At 40.5% G+C, this 18037-nt stretch overlaps 1 protein-coding gene across 7 annotated transcripts in view; it reads left to right on the top strand.

The window, feature by feature from the left end:
* LOC108104055 (CUGBP Elav-like family member 2) overlaps positions 1 to 18037 on the top strand; it is a 110466-nt gene that overhangs the window by 83297 nt on the left and 9132 nt on the right. For 5 of the 7 annotated variants that reach the window (XR_001772276.2, XM_017209905.2, XM_017209904.2 and 2 more), the window contains 3 exons: positions 12538 to 12719; positions 12791 to 13088; positions 13174 to 13380. Coding sequence is in view for 6 of the 7 variants with exons in the window: in XM_017209905.2 (XP_017065394.1) it covers positions 12538 to 12719; positions 12791 to 13088; positions 13174 to 13380 (687 nt within the window). In the remaining variant the exon portion in view is untranslated. Of the gene's footprint in view, positions 1 to 101; positions 651 to 1803; positions 2222 to 12537; positions 12720 to 12790; positions 13089 to 13173; positions 13381 to 18037 lie in introns of those variants that run through there. The other 2 variants (XM_017209907.2, XM_017209906.2) reach the window with 2 other exon arrangements.

The raw sequence follows: 18037 nt of genomic DNA, 5'->3' as shown, positions 1-18037 counted from the left end.
CCCTCTTCTACATCGTAAGAGCTGAAATTAGATCTAATATGCGAGATGAGTTTTAGGGTCTAGATCTCGTACGCAGGTCAGTTGCATTTCCAACGTCAATCAGTTCGAATCGAGACAGAGAGAGAGAGAGGCGAGCAATCAACTTGATTTATTTTACCCACATCTCTCCTCGTCTACGTGCTAAAATTCCAATTTGAATTTTTCGCGATTTTATTTGCACGTTCTTTTTTTTTCAAATTGAGCCTATTGTTTGGTATTTAAATACGAAGTGAAGCCGCCTGCCCTGTTTGATTCGCTTTCATTAATGGACATTGCATGTGTGACGTTGCTTAATTAGTTGCCATCGGCGCATCGGTATCGTCTGGTTGTGATGACTTTTCCTTTTTCCTCGGCCCCTGATTGATGTCAATTTATTTTTAGTAGATCGAGTTTTGCCAATACGCGCGCTGTTGGAAAATCACAAAAAAGTAAAGTAAACAAAAGAGTGTGAGCCTTTGCACAAAGGAATTTATTTAAATCACAGCGTAACTTATCGGCGATGGGCAGGCTGTGAAAGTGAAGTAACAAAAAATAGCGAAAAACAAACAAAATCAATCCGAAAACAGGGTGTCTGTCTGGAAAGTTTATAGGAAACGGGAATTTAAATGAATGTAAGTCATGGATTAGTAAATAAAATATTAAAATTATAAGTGAAGAAACTCTATTTTCTTTCTTTTTAAACTTATTAATATATTAGTTTATTTCGATTTAAGGGTATCAAAAGGGTGGTCACCCTCTATACAAACAGTCCATCAACATTTTCCCCCAACTAACCCGAAAGCAAATGTCGCATGACTAAAATAAATCGAAGTGTATTGAATCGTTTCGAATTGAAATCGGGCAATCGAATTCTTTGTCTCCGAACAGATTCTAGAATTACTTTGGCCAAACTAAATTTAGTAGCGTTTAAGAGGAAGGCGTCTATATAAAAGCAGAAGTCGTTGAATCGTTAAACGCATTAATTGCGATCACAGGGAAGAACTTTCTCGATGCCAGCGCTATTGTCTGAAAGAGAACTCTGAAATCACACGCTGAAAGTGCGAAAATTTCCCAAAAAGAAAAGCTCACTAAAAACTAAATGTTGTTCATTGTTTTATGGCAAAGCGAAACCGGAAAACCATTTGTGTATTCATATCTCTCTGATTGTTACACGTTAAACGTTATAAACAAAATACAAGAAAACTGAACCAAAAAAGGAAACCGAAAATCAAAGTAAAAATAAATAATAATATTTTATAATTGTGCGTGGCTAAAAAGAAAATCAAACAGTGTTCTTCGATATATATAGATAATGAATTTCTTGAATAATAAATAAACAACGTATGGGAAGAAGTGTTAACTTGCTGATAATTGAGTTGAATATTCGTGTTTAATATTTATTATATTTGCTTATTGAATTTTCCACTTCACTCGCCGCCTGTTCGAGACTCACGATTCTTGTTCTGTTTTTTAACGCACTTTGCTCTCTCTCTTTCTCTTTATCTGTGTGTGTGTGTGTCTATCTGTGTGTTGGTTGTATCTGTGTGTGAGCCTGAGTGTAAGTGTGAAATATTTTCAAGAATTCTCTCTTCTCCGCTCGCCAACGTTGTCGTCGTCATCTCATCATCATCATCATCATCGTCGGCGTCATCTGACATGATAAATAATTCAACTGCAATCGGTTTCGTAAATAGCCAAAAAGGAGCCAACGAATGTGGATGCGGATGCGGCGACGAATGCGTACGCGGATGCGGATCCTTTGAGGAAACAGTGCGAAAATCTGAGTCATCTCAGCCAACAGCAGCAGCATCAGTGGCAGCTGGGAATGTGGCCTCCATTGGCAGCAGCAACAGCAACAGTCAATTATCCTCAGTAATTGAGAATTTATCCAATAACAGCGAAGTTGCAGCCACATTGTCCTTTGCCCCAGGACCACCGTCATCATCATCGCCATCATCATCATCGTCAGCGGCATTATTATCATTATCAGCAAAAGGAACAGCTTCAGCTTCAGCATCGTCAGCAGCAGCAGCTTTAATATCATTCGCTAAAGGAGCAGCATCAGAAGCAGGAGCAGGAGCAGTCGGAGGAGCAGGAGAATCCACCACGACAACGACACACCGCGCCACGCATAAATCCTATCCGCCAATAAATTCAGCATATTGGCTGCCATCGTCGCATCCATCACCGTATGCGGTGCCAGGTAGGAGTCGCAGTTTCCTCTCAGATTCCACTCTCGGTATCCACTACTCCACCACCTACTACCCCTGACTTTTCCCTGCCTTCAATCCCGGTGGGAAATTCGAACTCTGGCTAGGGATGATAACGTCATTAACGTGGTTAACTCTATCTATTTATATTGGGAAAATGTGGAAAAATATTGCAATAACACTTTTAGTTTAAATATAAAAGTATTTAAATACAGTTTTCCCAATTTTCTACTTTATACATTCCTTAATGCCATCTCTGGCGCTGTTCTGGTCCATTTTCGCTCACTCACCTGTCGTTCTCGACTTTCTGACCCCGCACCCTGCACCCACTCGTCCGCCCTGCTAGCCACTCTCTTATTGATGGTCTGTTGATGTTGAGTGTTATCTACCTTGTCGCAGGAGTTGCCAGGAGTCGTCAGCTGACCAAATTGCCTTACATTCACATTACGATGTATATCCCTCAACGTGGGTCTCTCCTTTGCCTGCTGACTGCCTTTTAAAATTGGGTAATTAAGGCAATTTATTGGACGAGGCGGCGGGCAGCACATCTCGTCCTCGTTGTCATCCGCCGGTGGATTGAGATTGAGGCAGGATACACCGGCATCAAATTGCCAAGAAATCGTCATTAAGCAAATTGCCCATGACCCGAAAAGTCGTCTCTTAATTGTTGCCAAAATAAATACCAGATGTGAGGGGATTGTTAAGATGTTTTACCTTTGGTTATGTTGGTTTTTGTGAGTTAAAGATTTGCATTCTTTAACCTGACTTATATATTCTTTTAAACCCTTAACTTCAATTGCCTGGAATCGTTTTCCGCCAGCAGCCACAGGAATCTTCGTTTCTTTTTCACGTTTAATTTTTCAACCTTTTCCGCACACACAATTTCCGCATTTCATTTTATTATCTGTTGATGCCAAACCGCAAGCGAGACAAAAAGGAACAACATCTGGTAAACATGTTTAAAACCTTTTTCTGGCTCTTTATCACCTGAATGTGACCAACACAGACATGCCACGCCCTCGCTCCATTCGCCGCCCACACACGCACTCATCAGTCGGCCACAAATTTACACTTGACTTGGACATTATTAACGCACAGAAACTGTTTTTCCTCCTCCTCGTATATTTAACAATAATTTTCCACTGACATACACGTGTTGCCCGGCCTGACACTTTTCCCGCTTAATACACTCCACCAAGCAGTCGATTGAGGAGCGGAGAGAGTGAGCAGAGAACATTGTCCTTGCATATTTCCCTCGAAATGAAAAAAGTGAAAATTTATATTTTGCACTTCATTTTCAATGTGCGTGGGCCTGGGGGTGAAAATTCATTCAAGAGTGTTTACAGAATTGCGGGTAAAGTGTGAAATGATAAGGAAAAATTTGAAAGAGGAAATAAGCTATATAATTTGAAGGAACGTAAGGGGTTAATATATATATTCAAGATCCTATAAGAAAGTCTATAAATTATCAATAAACCAAAATTCGTTTAAAATTCGTTTAATTTAAACACTTTCTTCATTCTTTCCAAGAGCAAATACCCTTTAAATTATTCCTTGCCATATTAAATCACGTATCCTTTCTATGTACCAACCTTAACCCTTGACTTGCCTCCGTATCAGCAGCACTTGTTACTCCATAAATCTCAGCTGGCCGAATTGCCATGCAAATTTTAACTGCTCTTTAATTTTCTGCTAAATTAAACGTTAAATAAACTGCCAGAGAGGGGCCATGGCCACTGTCCACAGAACGTGACTGCCCACCCAAAAGGCACGGCACAAAATATAGAAAATTTAACAAAAAAAATATTGCAGTAAAAAAAAGGAGGTAATTTTCCGAGTGGGAGAGATAGAGAAAGAGAATGAGGGAAATTTATAACCTTTAATTGCTTTGACCCAAAAAATGTGCAGCAGCTACTCCTGCAGTTCGGTGGCTGGTCCTGTGATCCTGGCCACAAATGCCACATATAGGCTATGGGGGAGACGGGGGCATGGCCCAGACTAGCGGACCCGCATAAAATTATTTTGGTTTTTTTTTTGTTCGTTGCGTGTAGGCCGCTTCTTTATTTGTTGTTGTTGCAGCCTAATGCATTTTCACATTCAGAACAAGGCAGCGTGTGCCATTTACCCACATATAGATGGCGCTTTTGACCCCTCATACGCAGCTTGCACTCGAAATAGTTTTCGTTTTTCAAATAAGATTACATTTTCATAAAAGGAAAATGCTTAAAAACTATATAAATAACATTCACAAAATGTTAGAAAAAAATCATATAATTACTAATTTTAATCACAATTTCTATAATATAAGTTGAGTTTTATCCAAGTGTATAGTAACTGGAATGATTTGGCCTGGCCTCCATTTAGAGTCTGATGGCGCAACCATGGCATTTCCTAATCTGAAAGCCAGTTGAGTTTCAGTTTCCATTTCCCATTTTCCATAGCTGCACACGCAGACACCCTGTGCTCTATTTTGGCCCAGAATCTAGTTGCCATTTTATGCAAATGAATTGGTTTTTAGGGAAATACTTCACACTTTGTTTGGCCGAGAAAAGGAGATGCTACAGAGGCAAGATGCAGCAGCGTCAGGGGGGAAGGAGGTCATCTTCTGGTGGGACAAGAACTCAGGGGCAGGGTATTCGCACACAAGATGCAAATGCATTCCCAGAGCTTCTTTGGCTGGCTGGTTTGTTGGTTGGCCTGTGCTGGCAGTTGTTGGTTTGAGTGACAGACTGACGGACTGACTGAATGATTGCAGAACCAACTGAGGGAATGACCGACTATCTCACTGACTGACTGACTGACTGTCCAACTGAGTGACGTATAGCAGCCACGGCCAGCCTTGTTGGCTAATGCGAAATGGGAATATGGCTTAGAAAGGCTTCTGCTGCGTTGGCCACCATTCTTTAAATAACTACAAAGCTAACATAATCCTGAGGAATTTGTGATGAAACTAAGGCTGTAATTAAGGATTATAAAATAATAAATTGAAGTTCATTTTAAATTTAAAATAAATATCAGGCTAAATCACCATCAAAGGGATAAAAAGTTTAAGGGGAAAAGAAATTCTATTGTTTTCCGCTTATCTCGTTCAATGTCCTTATTTATTTTTTAAGGCCCAGTTCAGGATTTGCATATTTTCCATATAATATTGATAAAAATGGTTTTGGCCTGGCCCATAAAACCGAACCCTTCTTCCTATTCTTATGCAGATGTGTTATTATCATAATCAAACTGGAACTACTTACTTTCACTTTCCCACCCTTTGCTATTTATCCATACACCCACACACACACAACATCCTTTTTCGTATAATAAAAAGGAAGTGTAGCCCAAAAAAAAGGAGAAAAATTGTGTGGGGGAACCATAAAATACAATAAAGGAAGTTGAAAGTTCTTCGACACAGAAACCCATTATCACAGTTACACACACACCCATACACCCGCACACACACACTCACTCATTGTTCAAATCAAAAGTTTTGACCCCACATACTGTATAGTATACACCCCATATAATGGACATCCATTCATATTTCCCCTCTCTTTCTCTTCATATAACACTCTTTTTGTGTGTGTGCCCTTCGTGCCCTTTGCTTGACCCTCAAAATGTGTAAAAATGCAAATAATTTCCAAAAGCAATAGCCATCTCTTTTGCTCCTACTTTCTTGCCTTATTGTTATGCTCTTGATTATGTTGTTGTAGTGTGTTTGTGAGTGTGTATGTGTGTGGCAGGATATAGGGATATCTGTGTTCGTGTATGCTGCAAAAACATGTCCTTTTTATTGCCTCGACATGAAAATTTATGTTTCCCTGGTAGTTCCTTTGCTGTTCTGTTTTCCTTCTTTTTTTTGTGGCTCATTTTATTGGTTGCTTGTTGTTGTTGTTGGACGGACATTTTTGTGGCTTTCATGTCATGTCGATTTATTAACCTGTACGAACTATTGTCCATCGCTGGCAACGAATTGATAAACGAGGCAAGTTTGTGGAAATTGGTTTCGTCTTCGCCTCCTCCATTTTATTATTGAGGGGTGTTGAAATTTATTTTCCTTCTTCGAAGCCCCCTTCGCCCGCGTATTTTCCTAATGGAAATTTATACGCAAAAAGTTCCATTCTCGTTGCAATTATTTTTGATATATATGCATAATCCTTGTTAGTCCTTCGGCTGCTGCGCTCCTTCAACTCCGCCGCAAAACTCCACTTGATATTCAATATTTTTTTACGCTAAGGAAGAGAAAAACGAAAGGAAAATAGATTAAGCGCAAAGCAACACAATTTCAATGCAATTAAAATGTAAATTTCGTTTATGCATTCCCAAAAATAAAAATTGTATGCCAAGGAGAAGGCTGAAGAGGAGAAAAGCAAAGGATTTGCAGAGTAGAACGAACAAAATGAGATGGGAAGAATCTTTAAAAACATCTTTGACAATTGAGAGCTTACTGTATGGAAATATAACTTTTCCGAATGTAAAATAAACACAGAAATACCCTGTAAATCCTGGCAGTGTCAACGAGTCCTTTGCCCTTCGTTTAACTGCCGACTTTTCTGGCTATTAAAATTTAAATTTTATACAAGCAATACAGAATTTGCCATAATTTTGTCGGTGGCGCTCTCCTCCGCTGACTGCTCGAAATTAAATTTAATAATGCATTGCAATTGTGCTGGCATTGGCGGAAGGAAAATTTCATTAGGCAGCTGGAAAAGTGATATATATAAGTACAGCTGGTTGGTAATGCCAAAGGTATTCGGGAGTAAGTGTTCCAAAAGTGAGAGTTGAAAGGCAGTTAAGTTTAAATGAGGATGATTTAAAGCCTTGTAAAAAAGTGTTTTTAATCTTGTTCTTCTGGTTTATTAGTCAATTTATTTATATCATCATGCAGAAGTAACTTTTCTTTTACCTTTAATCATTTCCACTAACCTTAAATTGATTTAATTTCCCCATTTTCCATCGATGTGCCCGCGTGTGTATCTATGCGAGTGCATTTTGATGCTGGTGTGCGACTATTGCCGCAGCGCTTGATTAGATTTTGCCACTCACTTTCAATACCCAGCCAGCCCACTAACCACCCACCTGGTTTTTCACTGTATGCGTATAACCGCAGCCACAACAACAACAACAACAAGCGAGGTGGTGGTGTATAGGAAGGGGGAGAACAACAACGCGAGTTCAGCATGGAGAGTTACATTATTTTTGCGAAAATTTGTTAAATATGCCAAACACGCAGCGATGCATGCAAAGTGGCAAAAGCAGCCAGGTGAGGAGGAGTGCTTAGGTAGAGGATGGGTAGGGGTTGGTAAGTGGGCAGTCTGATGATGGGGGGTGTGGAGTAGGGGGTTGGGCGGTTGGGCGGTTGGGCGGTTGGGCGGTTCTAGCCAACCAAGGCAAGTCCATCCAGCCATGGCATTGCGTACGCGTTTGCTCATATTTGTGACATAAATAAGCTAAGCCAAGTGTACGGTCTAAAAAGGGGTGGTGTGAGGTGGGTGGGTATGCATATAGGTGGGGCTTACTAGGTGGGTTACTAGGGGATGGTTTGACTGAAGGATGCACAGCCACATTCACACACACATACACACACTCGGCTGGAATGGCGGCAAATATGACCCGTTTTTATGAGCGTTGCGCGGCTGCCATTTTTGGATTTTCGGAAATGATAAACTGGGTGAGGTTTTCAAAGAAAAGAAAAGAAAAATATAGGGCTGTAATTATTATGAATTATATTTCATAAATTTTATAGTTTAATAGAGAGAAAATGTTAAATTTGATCCTTAGAGGGTTTAATTTGTACACCGTTAAGGATTACTTACTTATTACCTTTGAAAATTATTAACTTGAAGGAGTCCCTGAAGACGTGGTAGGCTAAAAGCTATCCATTTAAGAATATTTAAACGCAATCTCGACGCTCAAAGTGAGCGTTTCTCTAGAAAAGGCTTACAAGGTGTTTAATCCACAGTTTCCTTAAGCCCTCCTGATACTTCACTTTTGTGTAAACAAACTAATAGGTATACTTGTAGTCGTTTCAGTACCAAGATTAAATATTTTGCATAACCCACTCATTACATGCAGAATCCAAAGAAGAAGGGGGCGCGAATGCAGAGTGGGAAAGAGGGGCCTTCAGGACGTCGATGTCATGGCTCGTTCGCCCTGCATTTGGTTTCGGTTTTGGGTTTGGGGTTCTGGGTTTCCCTGGCTTCCCCAACACCCAGACTCACTCTCTTTGGTCGTAGTTCTCCGGTTCAGGTTTTGGCGGGTTTGGTGGTGGGGCCAGCGAGGTTCGAGTGGTCGCTCGGTTAAGTTGAGTTGCATGCAGAAATGGCCAGCGCAGAGGAGCAAGGAAAAATAAAGTCCTGGGTAAATGTGTGTATGAATGTAGGTTGGAAAAGTGGCCCGCACTTTAGCCGCTTCCCTGGCTGCCACCTCCCCTCCTCCTTATCCTGCTTCTGCTTTATGTTTTCAAATTAAAGTCGAAAGCGTGGCAACACTTAATGTGCGCCACTAGAAGCAGATTAGTTGCATTACCCCGAAGCCGGCTCACTGACTCGTCCATTTTCCAGCCACCCGACATCCAATCCCCTTCATTTTGGCCGGGTTAAGAGGAAACTGCGACGAGAGAGCAGCCGCCCGGGTCCGACATATTAATAATTTAAAACTAAAGCAATTTTCCTGCCAGGACTTAAAGGTAAAGTTTTCTCGTCGGCCGTCTTAGTCGGAGAATTTAAGTTTAAATTGAAAGCTGGTTGAGACTTTGCGAGGTTCGCTAAGCAGAGAAATTCTTTTATAATTCTTTTCCTTAAAGACTTATATCTCCACCCAAGAATTTCCTTTTAATTTAAGTAAATACATAATATTTTCCCATTCTGGCTTGCTTGACTTTAATCCCTCGTTGGCGATAGGAAAAGCTTTCAATTTGCAGCTGATCGGAACTAATGAGGTCACCGCCACGCCAAGTTTGTTTACTTTTTCGGGAAGAGGGACTTGAATTATGGAATTGGATGGAGGATAGTGGATAGAGTGGGTGGTGTGTATAAGGGGATAGAGAGGGGGCATTGGCATTCAGCCACCGTCAAGAATCGAATTCAATGAATTTTAAAATTCCTTTTCCCAGTGGAAATGTTGCTTCTGCTGCCGCTGACTGCGCACAATTTCTGCTAGGATTATGATAATATAGCTCAAGTGCAGTTAGTCGATGTCGCTGCTGCAGTTGCACTTGCAGTTTGCGATAATCATAATAATAATAATGGTGCAAGTGCTCTCTCTGTGTGTGTGGGTGGGTGACTGTGGGTGTGTATGGTTTTGCATTTGATAACGCCTAGGGGAAGATGATGATAATAATGATGACGATGCAGCATCAGCACTTGGAATGGCAATTGAATTGGGGGCGGCGATAGAGAGACCAGCAAAAGGAGGAGACTTTAGGAGATGGAGCCGCATTGCAGCACGGATGATGCCTTGAAATGTGGCAAGCAGCAGAGTAGCAAGTGGCAGATCGAAATGGGAAAGGGTGGAAAACCCGAGGCATTAGAATTCCCAGCCATTAAGCTGAATTTCAACACTCCTTGCGGTTACACCACAGACCATCATAAAAACCCTCCCATGGCAGTAGTAATAATAAGTTTCGAATAGTAATTTTAAATACCCGCGCAAAGTCAATGACCAGAATGGCTACTAAAAATCAATTTCCACCCCATAAGCAGCTTAATTATAATTTTAATTGATTTCCAAAAACAGATTTCCAAGTGGGCGGCTTATGGCCAGCTTTTCCGACCTGGCAAATTGCTTGCTGGCCGGCCGCATAAAACATAATTTGCATTGGCTAAAAATTTGGCGTTTATTGAAGCGATAAAATAATAATTTATAACAAAAGCTATTTTATAGACGATTTTTCGGTGGATATTGCCAAAAAATAGTAGTTGGCCAGCGCAAAATATTAATTGGGCTTTGTTGGGGGGGTGGTAAGGCAAAGGGTTAATCTACAAAGGGAAGGATGAATAAATATGTAAGGACACTAATTTGGATGCCAAAATATTCGTTTAATAAAGTTGTAAAAACAAGAAATTAGGAATAAAAAACTTTAAAAGAGGAATTTAGAAATGAATTTGAAATCTTCTGTTATTAGAGGAATATTTATACCCGTTACTCGTAGAGTAAAAGGGTATACTAGATTCGTTGAAAAGTATGTAACAGATAGAAGGAAGCATTTGCGACCCTATAAAGTATATATATTCTTGATCAGGATCAATAGCGAAGTCGATTGAGCCATGTCCGTCTGTCCGTCCGTCCGTCCGTCCGTCCGTCCGTCCGTCCGTCCGTATGAACGCTGAGATCTCAGGAACTATAGCAGATTCAACGTTGAGATTAAGCATGAAGATTCTTGAGGTCCCGGGACAGCGCAAGTTTATTACAGCATCCTGCCACGCCCACTCTAACGCCCACAAATCGCAAAAAACTAAAATTGCTGAAATCTCAGGAACTAATGGAGTTAGAATGTTGAAACTCAGAAAGTATAATCTTTAGATGGCAACGCATCTTATAGTGATACTACTATCCGGCCACACCCACCCATACGCCCACACGGCTCAAAAGACGGTTTTCGGATTTTCTAGAAAAGCTGATATCTCGGTAACTATAAAACATAAAAATTTCGGATAAAGCATGTAGGTTTCTATAATGCTCCCAATGCGAATTGTTTTTTTCCGATCAAGCCACGCCTACTCTAACGCCCACAAAACCCGAAAAACCAAAAATGCAAAAATCTCAAAAACTATAAGAGCTACACAATTTTGCTTAGGAGCACGTATTAAGGAGACGCCTCTGCAACTTGCCACGAAATTGCACCCAGCCACGCCCACTCTAACGCCCACAAACCGCGGAAAACTGTGGCGTCTATAATATTATTATGAATGCCTTCGTTTGACCTCGTGTAACTTATTTCTGTTAATATCTATCGATTTACCAAAGATTTTTCAAATCGAAACATTATTTCGCTGTTTATAAAGAAATTAAGTTATAAGGCCTTACATGGGCAGTGACGTCACTATAAGCATCCTATAAACTTCCTCTGACAATAGGTGGCGCATTGTGAATTTCCACTAGCAAAATAATATTTTAAAATTTTGTAAAACAGTAACGGGTATCTTATAGTCGCGGCACCCGACTATAGCGTTTCCTCTTGTTTTGTATATCAAACGATTGGTTTTCATTTTCCCTTGCTGTTAAAATACAAATTTAAACCTATGAAAATCTTTAAAATTGAACCTGTCATAAACATTTGTCGACATGAAAATCCCCCAAACTGAATTAGGTTTGTTTATTTATTTTTGCCGAGTTGTACAAATTTAATCCGCTCGGCAGTAATCGTCAGCACTTTAAATGTATTTAAGCCAATTGATTTGCAATTTGGTTTAGTTAAAAGATAGAAAGCCCAGCCAACTGAAACGATCTGCTGGTGCTGCTGCTGCTGCCGCCCGCACAAACAACCGCACATCACATCATGGAAATGCCTCCCCCCCGCCGCTTTTCCCAAAAAACATTCTCAGCCAATTGCACATTCGATAACAATTAATTTGTGCAGTGCGCATTTTGCGTGTTTGTGCAAATAAATTAGTTGCCCATTTTCCGCCTCCCCCACGCCACCGCCTAACTTAGAGCCCTTCCTTTTCCATGGAAAGTGCAAATATTTGGCGAAATGTTAAATGCCTGCCAATTAGTTATCGAGTCCAGACCAGTTTCACCAGGGAGAGCAGAGGAGGAGGCGAGGGAGAGTTTTAATTTATGTAAAATTAATTGAGCATTGCCAAATGCTGGAATTAACTAAGCCTGGCTGAGCACGACGACGACGACGATATGATGCAGTCGGTCTGGACCAGTTCGAACTCGAACCTGGCCTGGCCTGGCCTGGCCCTAACCCACTTGACTGTGTGGCACTTTTCAATGCCAAAACTCTCAGCCAAGGCGAGGCCGTTGGCTATTGGATTACAGTCGCGCTCGGCGATGTGGTTGAGGCTTCCGCCAGCGTTTCACGCAGCGATTAATTTACCAAGGCCAAGGTCTATGTCTAACTTGGCTGGGATTTATCTTAGTTTGGTTGGAACTTATTTGAAAAAGGCAATTAGCACTTTGGGCTTTTTTATGGTTAAAAAGGGGGAATAAACATTAAAAAACAACTTCAAGTTGGTAAATAACCCAAAAATAGATAACTTTATCAGTAAAAACTTTTGACTTGGCATACTTACATACCCCAAAATATATCTTCTTAGTTCCTTTCTCAGTCTAATCATTTTAGTTTCTTACTAAATATTAATTTCTCTTTCAGAACGCAAACTCTTTGTGGGAATGCTAAACAAGAAGCTGAACGAGAACGACGTACGTAAACTATTTGAGGTCCACGGAGCCATCGAGGAGTGCACCGTTCTTCGGGATCAGAACGGTCAGAGTAAGGGTTGTGCCTTCGTCACATTTGCCACCAAGCACGCTGCCATTTCGGCCATTAAGTTGGTAAGTCTTTTAAGTTATATCTCTATATATATGTATCGATCTATAGCTATATATTTATCAATCCAAAAAAGACTCTTAGTCAGAACAAAATCATGGAGGGCTGCACATCGCCATTGGTCGTCAAGTTTGCCGACACTCAGAAGGAGAAGGAGCAGAAGAAGATCCAGCAGATTCAGGCTAATTTGTGGAACCTGGCTAGTAATATTAACATCCCATTGGGACAGACGGCCACGAGCGTGGCCACGCCCATTCTGCCCAACCCGCCGCAGCAGCCTTCACCGGTCCTTGGCGCCGATGCCATTACTCCGGCCTCCATCCAACTGCTGCAGCAACTGCAGGCGGTTGGACTGCAACAGCAGTTGCTACAAGGTGGGAAATATATATAGCTTAACTACTCTCTAGTATTAGGTTACCTAAATTAAAGACAGTTACTAATGATCTTAACCCCTTACAGCCCTCACAGGACTGGGAGCCCAGCAAAGTACAGCGGCAACGGACACAAGCGCTGTGACAGCCGCCGGACTTTTAAGCCCGATGACCGTCCAGAATTTGGCGGCCATTGCGGCCATGACGCAGCCGAGTCTCACGAATGCCGCCGCCGCAGCAGCTGCTGCCTCCTCGCCGGGAACGGCCCAGCTGACCAACACGGCTGCCCTGCTCTGTAAGTTTTTTTTAGACTTTAAGACGAAATTTAAGAGAGTTTTTGGGAAAGTGAATTGGAAAGAAAGGGAAAACACTTGAGGAAGTTCCATGGCTAATAATTCATCAGGATGTGTGGCATAGCCCTCAGTTTCTTTAGCTAATTATCTAGTTTTCCTCCATTTCCTTATTGTAGTTTTCCTTGTGCGTCGTCACAGGGCTTGCCCGTTCCTCTGCTTTTCCGTCAGCCTGTTGCTGGCTTTTCTTTTAGTGTCTGCTTTATCGATTTCTAATTATCTTCCGGACACTCGAATTTTTTCGCCGCTGTCCTGGTTATTGCCTTTAATGAGTGTCGAATGGTTATGGCGTAATAATAAAGTTATTTTTGGTTTGTACAAAAAGTAAAGCTAAAGCCATAGTTAGAGGAATTTCCTCAAAGGGAAATTTAGGTTAAATAACCAGTTAATATTTTCTATAATTGGTTAATTAAATTGTATATTGTATATAATTTTATGCAGCCTAAGTAAACCAATCGATAAACTCATTAATATTCATTGGCTCTCCTAATTTAATTCGTCAATAATGAGGTAAACTTTGCACTCGAAAAAACCCTCACAACGAAAATGGGCTTTCTATTCTTGGCTCTGCTGGCAACAAATGTGTCATCATCTGACAATCTAAGTGGCCAATTAGCTTAATTCAATGAAGGCCTTGGCTTGTTCCTCCAACGTCTTCTGTTTTTCCAACTTAACTGATGGAGGTAAATTAGAATCGTGGCCTTGTCAATCTTCTTTGGAGCGAAAACTCGGAGGATATTATTGACTTAAAATAGCCGAATAAGAATTTTCTTTGCCAAAATGGTTAATGGGATTGACGTCATTGCTGTTCTAGTCTAATTAGCTTTGAAGATTAAACTTTCGGTTGTACTAACAAAAACATGTACTTTCTTTAAATCTTCCTGAAACATTGCTAACCTTTTCTAAAAATAAATGTGGCTTAAAATAAAACCAGGCCTTCTGGGCAAAAGAGCAGCAGCTAGGAAAGCAGGTAAGGATTCGCGTGGAATTCCTTTTAGGTTTACAAATATTTCAACTTATTTAGGGTTTATATTGTCAAAAAGATTAATTATTTTTAAGAAATTAACTAATTCACTGAAATATTATCTTTCCCTTGCCTAAAAATTGCTTATCCTAAAAACAAAAATGGATTTTAATGAGCAGCCAAAAAGAAAAGTAAGAAGTCCTTTGAATATTTTCAAAGTTTTCTGCCTCAATTTTTATTTTTCCAACACTTATCAGTAAGTTTTTCCCCTTTTTGAGTTTTCTTCGCCTGCTAGCAGTTGACATGTTGCTTTCATTTTCATTTTGTCATAAAAAAAATGTGTGTGTTATTAAGTTTGATAGTTAAAGTCAACGAAGCATTCGACGTAACGTTCACGTGCACCGTAACGCGCTTGTTTAACGTCGCCTGCTTTACGTCACCAGTCTGTAGAGAGTTGATGGCCGTATCCTTACAGGAGGAGAAGGGTTTCTCGGATCCGAAGTACAGGAGAGAGACCCTACAACGTACAAAATTACAAGTTACACTCTCTTGCGAAATTAACAACACGGAACTTATTGCACCAAAAGCCTCTGGAGAAGGGGGCATGAAGTTACGAGTGGGGATCTGATCCTGGGAAATGGGAAATGTTGCGGGGATGAAGAGGCAGCCACGCTGCACAGCACAGCAGCTCCTTCTTGGCCTCATTGACTTTTTCGCTTTGGGGAAATTGCAATGTTTTCTGCTCAGTTCACGGTTTTCATTTCTCACTTCTCGGCTTTCAACTTTTGCAGCTGCAGCTGGAAAAGGCGAGTAAAAGCGGCAATAGGGAATTAGGATATTAAGGTCAGGAAAATATGAAGTTTATATAATATAAATTTAAGTAAATATCAATGGAATAAGCTGGAAGGTAATCCTTCTGCTAATTTCTATGTTTTTATAAAGAAAATAGAAAAAGTTCTTCTAAGAATTATGGCCTGTCGCCTCGTCTTTTATCAAATGAAAAACCACAAGAAAATTCCACTTAAATGTGGCCAAGACAGAAGCCAAAATGAAACACAAACAAGAAAAAAATATAAGTTTTCTGTTCAGGGGAATGTCATTGCCTATCTGTGGGCATTCGCTGACCGCATTTTCCGGCTTTTCCACACTCACTTCTTAAATATTTTCTTAGCAAGTTCATTTCGAGAGGGATCTAAGTTGAGAGAGAAGTAGACAGAACAAAAAACATGGCCAAAAATACGAAGAAAAATCTGCGGCTGACTTAACCAGAAAAATGCCAAAAATTAAGCGGATTTCCACAGGCTTCCCCTGTCCTTTCGCAACGCTTTTCCCTCTGAGCTTATCTTGTAGGGGAGGATTTTCCGTGAGCTTTGGCCCTTGTGCACTTGTGCGTGCTCATCGTGTGCCACTTGAACGATTTCCGGGCACTTCATTTAATGAAATATTAAAAATTCTTTGCCCAAGAGATCGGATGGAGTCCGGCGATGCTCGGACTCGAAGGAGATGTCCTGCGTCTCTTACATCCTTCCCCTTTGAATTGAAAAAGAAATTCAGTTCAAAGTGCAGTTGACAGCAAGGATGCGCCTATCTGGGGGTCCTTCTTTCTCCTTTTTTCTGATACCCAGTAGTTTAAGGGCGTATATTAGCTGGTTGTGATCATGAACTTTCTTATGGAGAGATTATCAGTTTTAAATTTTGGTATCTTTCTTATAATTAACTTAAATATTTTCTTCAAAAAAATGCCTGTTTCTTCCTTCTGTTTCGGATTTAAGAACATTCTTACAGCTTAGGGAATCCCAAAGTCAATATGCTTTTCCCACAGTTTACTTGCCATGTTGCCATACAGAGAAAAACTAACTTTCCGCTTGGTATTTTCTTTTTTCCCTTTCTGGTCGTCGGATGCATAAACTAAACTACAAAATCGCTTTCCAAGTTGCCATGAGTAACAAACTTTTTGCAGTGACTGTGCCGTTGTTATTGCTGCTCTCGGCTTTTGCCAGCCACAAATAAAATGGACAAACAAATTGAGCTCTCGACTTTGGTCCCGCTTTGTTTGTTTGCTTGTTGCTGCGCCCCCTCCCGAATATTGTTTATGGAAAATGTATCCGAGGTTGGGGGGGAGATATTGGAATGAAAAAACTAATTGTTTTAGGGTTGGTGGTGATATTTAAGGGGGTTAGATAGAAATTGGTGAAGGAGGGATGTAACTCTGGGATTTTGGTTTCAAATTTGAGTTGCAGGAAGATGAAGGAATTAGCATATTTAAGATATTATTAATCAGTTTCCTCTTTCTTCACATAAACTAAGTTAGTTAGCTGTAAAAATTAAGAAAAAAAGGCAGGAGTGGCCTTTTGTTTTTCCTTTCCTTTTAACCCCAACTTGATTTTCCGCCCCTCACCAAAGCTAAAGAGCAGCCAATTCAAAAAGTTTTTCGAAGCTAGCTCACTCCTTTGACCTCTCCAGCAAGTTGGGTAGTTACAGAAAAAAAAAGAAAGAAAAAGAAAAAGAAAAAAGAAAAGCTGAGCCAGGCCAACAACAACAACCGAAAATCTTAATCAAAGTTTGGCTCAAGTGCAGTAAACTATGTAGTTTATACTACCAGCCCGAGGTCCTTCAAACTGATTTAGGGTTTCAACACGTTTTGAACTGCGTTGAGGATTCTTTCTTCCTCTTCGTCCAGACAGACCCCCCACTCTCCATTACGTTTGTTTATACACAATTTTTAGTTTTTGCACTTGAAAATCAACAATAACAGTGAGTAGAAAAAGTATTCTACCGCCTGCAAGTGGCAAATAAGATGAAGTGAGGAAGAGAGGGGAACTGGAAATTGTACAATTTCGCAGCTCAACTCGGACGTACAACAAATTTCCAACTGCAAACTAAAAACTTGCAAATACAAAACAGACAACATCCGGGCCAGAAAATAGTTTTAGGCAATCTTTTCGACTTCTTATGCTCTGTTCTCTTGGCCATTTCTTCATTTTCAGTCATTGTTTGTTGTTTTTAACTGGTTGTTGTATGGTCAAGTCAGAGAACAGGCCAGGGCCACTCATGTGGATTATTATTGGCCAACTTAGTTAGCTCAGCTCGTCTCTCTCTCCTCCTTGATGATGATGAGTAGTTTCATATACATATTCCACTCCTCACGACTGGACGACTTTTCTTGCCGTTTTCAGTGCCAAACTTTCCTTCAACAGCAATTAAAACAATTTTCCGTGCAAATATGTGCAAAAGTTTTCGCTTACACGCTTCTGCAAGATTTAGCATGTCTCTTTGTCTGTATTTAAATTAGTAAAGTTTCCCGTTTGATTGCAATTCTAATAAATTCTTGGAAATTGTAAATAAAATAAACGGAAACTTAAAAGGAAATCAGAATGAAAGATTTGGTTTTGGTACGGTGTGGGGCATTAGGTCAATGTAGTGGCCGGCATACAACACGACCACATTTCAGAAATTTCGCACTCACCGAAAGGTTTGCAAAACTCATTAATAACGCGGTGATCATGACAGGGGGTGGGTGCCGGTCAGGGGCGGATTGGAAACCACAAAATTGCATTGCATGACGGCCAATGGCGAAACACGCAAAACAACTAAATAACAAACAACAGGCGTCAAATTACACAAAACCCGAAACCAGA

This window comes from Drosophila eugracilis, unplaced genomic scaffold (assembly GCF_018153835.1).
Source record: "Drosophila eugracilis isolate 14026-0451.02 unplaced genomic scaffold, ASM1815383v1 contig_445, whole genome shotgun sequence".
Lineage (NCBI taxonomy): Eukaryota > Metazoa > Arthropoda > Insecta > Diptera > Drosophilidae > Drosophila > Drosophila eugracilis.
Note: the sequence above shows the minus strand (reverse complement) of the source record. Positions and strands in the feature narration are given on the sequence as shown.